Raw genomic sequence first — 3,847 nt, 5'->3', positions numbered from 1 at the left:
TGGGTAAAAAATTTTTGCTTCTAGCCTTTATATATACAGAGACATATGGAAGACTAGCAAGCAAGTGCATGATAACCTCGTATGAGGCTGGGAGGTGACGTGTTAGCTTCACCCTGTTTATTTCAATAGCGAACTGATCTGGACCCCAAAATGATCCTTTACGGATGGGCTGTGTTAGACAGGCACTGTATTTACCTTCACCCTGTTACCCTAGTTGAAACGAGACTTCGTTGTGTTTAATTTCAGACCGGGTCGATGGATCAGATCAACACTCCACCCCCACCCACACGTAAGTCAGCCAGTTATTGCCTTTAAGAAGCATTTAAATCCGCAGATCATTACTTGCGCCAGGAGGGATGGAATGTTACTGATGCTAGTTACCGGTAGCTGCAGCGTAACCTCACAAAAACCAAAAGGACACTCTTATCCGTAGTCTCTACCTCTTCTGCTTACATCCTTAATACGTTAATCATGACGTTACCGATAACACGTACATATCCGTTACGTAGGTCGTTAGAGTGCATTGTATATGCCCTATAGCCTGCAAAGATCGCAGGTTGCACCCGATATCCTCCTCTGCGTCCAGCTTAGGTCGCACCTGGCACTTGTCCCCAGGATTCCCACCGCCGGTGTTAACGCGGCATCCCGACGGACCATCCCTCCCCTAATCCAGCCGTCTCCTTCTAGGCGCCAAGTGTCAAGTGGTTCGCGGGGACACCTACTAATCTCGCGAGCGTCCACGGGGGCCGTACATCCACACCTAAGGTGTCACAACGTTTTCACTGTCCAACCGGTCCTTTGTGAAAAGCGTCCCTGCACAACACAGGTCGGAAAGGCCAAAGAGGGGGGGTGCGTGGGGGGGTGGGTGGGGGGGGGGGTGTTGGTCGTCGACTTGCCTATGTATTTTGGTTATACCCGTAAGGTTGGACCCTATTTTTTTTTTTTTTCCCTAAAATGGCCATGAAACGAATCGAGAGACGATTCACAGTGGATTCCTCCCAGTCCTCCCCAGTAGGTCGCTGGCGGTTCTTCATCAACCAGACCATCAGACACCGCGAGTCCCAGTCTGGCCAGGGTGCCCCCATGACCCCTGCTGGAGACTCTGCAGAACTTCAGCCTATAGATGGTGACTCTGCTGCAGGTAAGCATTGCTGCACATCTCACACACAGCTCTGGCCAAAAGATTAGCAGCACCCTATGGAATAAACTCACTCAGCTTCATAGAGTCCAATGAAAGTAGCTGAGTAAAGTTCCCTTGTTAACATATTGAATTGCAGATCGCTTTATAGTTTTCCCAGATACTTAACAGAAAAACTGACAAATTGAAAAATGTGACTTTTCAAAATCGTACTTTCTCAGTGACACTACGATAATACTGAAGCGGTATAGTACCACACACCCCCCCCCCCCCCCCCACCCCCCCACCCCATTATCCAAAACATCAAGTCACTCAAGCATCATGCTAAATAAAAGATCTAAATTATGTTGGGAGCTTGTAATACGAAAAGCATCAAAGCACAGATAAATAAATAAATTCATTAAAGAATTGCACTGAAAGGCACTGAAAGCTTGCTCTTAATTTTCCTTGTGTTTAGCTGAAGAGGGCTGGCAGACGGCCACTCAGCCTCTACCTGGCTCTGCGCGGCTCCCAGACCCCTCCGCTACCACAACCAGTGTGCCAGCTGCTGAATCTACTGTGTTGGGGATCTTGCAGGCTGGGGTGGGGGGTCCCCAAACTCACCCCGCCACGATTGAAGGAGAGGAAACAACAACCGCCCCGGCAGCACCTCAACGAAGCAGCGCAGAAGAATGCGCCCCGATCGCAGAGGACACCTTGGCCACGCCCGAACGAGAAGAATCGGAGTTGAACCGGGGTCCCGTTCACGCCCGCAGTGCCACCCCGGAGCCTTGCGTTCAGCCCCTCGTCCTGACTGCTCTGTCCCCCCAGGGGACCCCCCAGAACCAGGGCGGGACCCCAGCTTCCCACCCCAGCCCGGCCCAGCCCTCCTCGGTGCCAGAGTCGGACGGGGAAGGTCCCCCAAAGATGGATTTCGTGGACAACCGCATCAAGACCCTGGACGAGAAGCTACGGAACCTGCTGTACCCGGAGCACAGTGGGACAGGGGCCCCCGCCAGCCCCGTGGTCCCCCTGACAACATCGGAGGAGGGCCCTGGGGGGGAGGAGGCCACCGCAGGACTGGAGACCCCCCCAGACTCGAAGCCTTCCTCCTCCTCCTCTTCCAGGTCATCCTCGTGCTCGGATCTCGCCGCGGTCGGTGCCAGTCAGGGGTCAGAGGTCACCGAAGTCACCCAGTTGTCCGGAGGCGGGGGGGCAGTGCTTCAGGATCCTGCCCCCGCGGAGGGGCAAGCTGTAGATCTTGCTGGCCCCTCCCAGCCTACGGTGAATCCGCTGCCCCCTCTCTGCTCTTTCTCCTGCCCGCTCTTTGATCGAGACGGCCCCTCTGCTGTGGTCAGGACTCTGCCTGTTGAGCCAACTCAGCACTAAACATTCATGTCTTCCGGATCCGCGACTCTTCGCAAATCCATAAGTGGTACGGACATTCTGAGGGTTAGGGCGTAAAGTGTGTGTGTGCTGACTCTAGAGTGTCTGAACTTTTACACACTGACACACACAGACTGAGACTCACACTGAGACACTCTCTCACACACACACTGACACACACAGACTGAGACTCACACTGACACACACAAACAGACTGAGACTCACAGACTGAGACACTCTCTCACACACACACTGACACACACAGACTGAGACTCACACTGACACACACACTCTCTCACACACACACAAACACACACTGACTGCCTGAGACGTGTGACTCGTCACAAGAGAGTGTGCGTGTGACTTGTGTGTGTCTGACTCTGAGTGGTACTGTGTGTTGTGTAGAGTGTTGTGTTTCCTGACTCTGAGTGTCCCGCTGTGATGTGTGTGGAGTGTGGTTTGTGCTGTGTGTTCTGACTCTGAGTGGTGTGTGTGAGACACGGCTGCACACACCACACACACACACACACATCACCAAACCGTTGATATAACGAACCACCCCGCAGAGTACTGAGAGTGCTATAAGATAAATGGTAAATATTGAGGTCAGTCCGTTTTTCGAAGTGTGTCGCCACGTTCAGCCTGTTGTTTTGATTTGATAAAACCGTGACTAGAGAAACAACTTCTTTCCTCCTGTAGTTTGTCCAGCACAAGGTCAATGATGAGCTAAAATAGTTTTCACAGGTTCACAACGACATCGAACAATGAGATGCAGCGACAGCAAAGAGAGAGGCGAAATCGGAGGACTGTTCCTGAAAATGTCCCCGATTGACATTTCAGACAAAGTCTCGAGCAAACTTTCAGGCAGAGACCACTATCACCAGTCCTAATAAAGACGGGTGTCCAGTTTCTGGCCGTTTGTGTCACTAATGGCAGGCGCTAACACACCGTGTCCTTGTCTTTTCCCCCCCCCCCCCCTCCTCGAATAACACAGACACGCCCAATCCAAAAATAATTAGAGAAGGCGTTTACAAAAAGAGCTCTTCTAGAGTTTGGGGGGTCTTCGTGATCTCGCTTCGTACATCTTTTTTCTAGAACTTTGTCTGAAATAATCTACACAACTTTTCGACAGTCCTCCGATTACACGATAAATTTGTCGCTGGCGTTGCACAACCCTGCAGCCATTGCGAACACAAAAGTCCTGGGGAGAATGAATGAGACAATTTACTCACGCCTTACGAGAGCGGACGCCAAACCATTTGGAGACGACCAAAGATAGTCCGTTCGGAGGGGTGAGACTTCCGGGAGAAGGGACCTCTTGGGTCCCGTCCCTCGTTGGAGTCT

At 52.0% G+C, this 3,847-nt stretch overlaps 1 protein-coding gene across 1 annotated transcript; it reads left to right on the top strand.

Moving 5' to 3' along the window:
- Positions 1-225: 225 nt before the first annotated feature.
- On the top strand, positions 226-2,506 carry LOC121328976 (serine/threonine-protein kinase WNK3-like). The gene is made up of 3 exons (XM_041274136.1): positions 226-289; positions 989-1,141; positions 1,596-2,506. Exons 1-3 carry the CDS (start codon positions 256-258, stop codon positions 2,504-2,506), a joined length of 1,098 nt encoding a protein of 365 aa, XP_041130070.1. The 5' UTR covers positions 226-255.
- The last annotated feature ends 1,341 nt before the right edge of the window (positions 2,507-3,847 follow it).

This window comes from Polyodon spathula, chromosome 16 (assembly GCF_017654505.1).
Source record: "Polyodon spathula isolate WHYD16114869_AA chromosome 16, ASM1765450v1, whole genome shotgun sequence".
In the NCBI taxonomy this organism is placed as follows: Eukaryota; Metazoa; Chordata; class Actinopteri; order Acipenseriformes; family Polyodontidae; genus Polyodon; species Polyodon spathula.
This window is presented reverse-complemented; position numbering and strand designations above follow the sequence as displayed.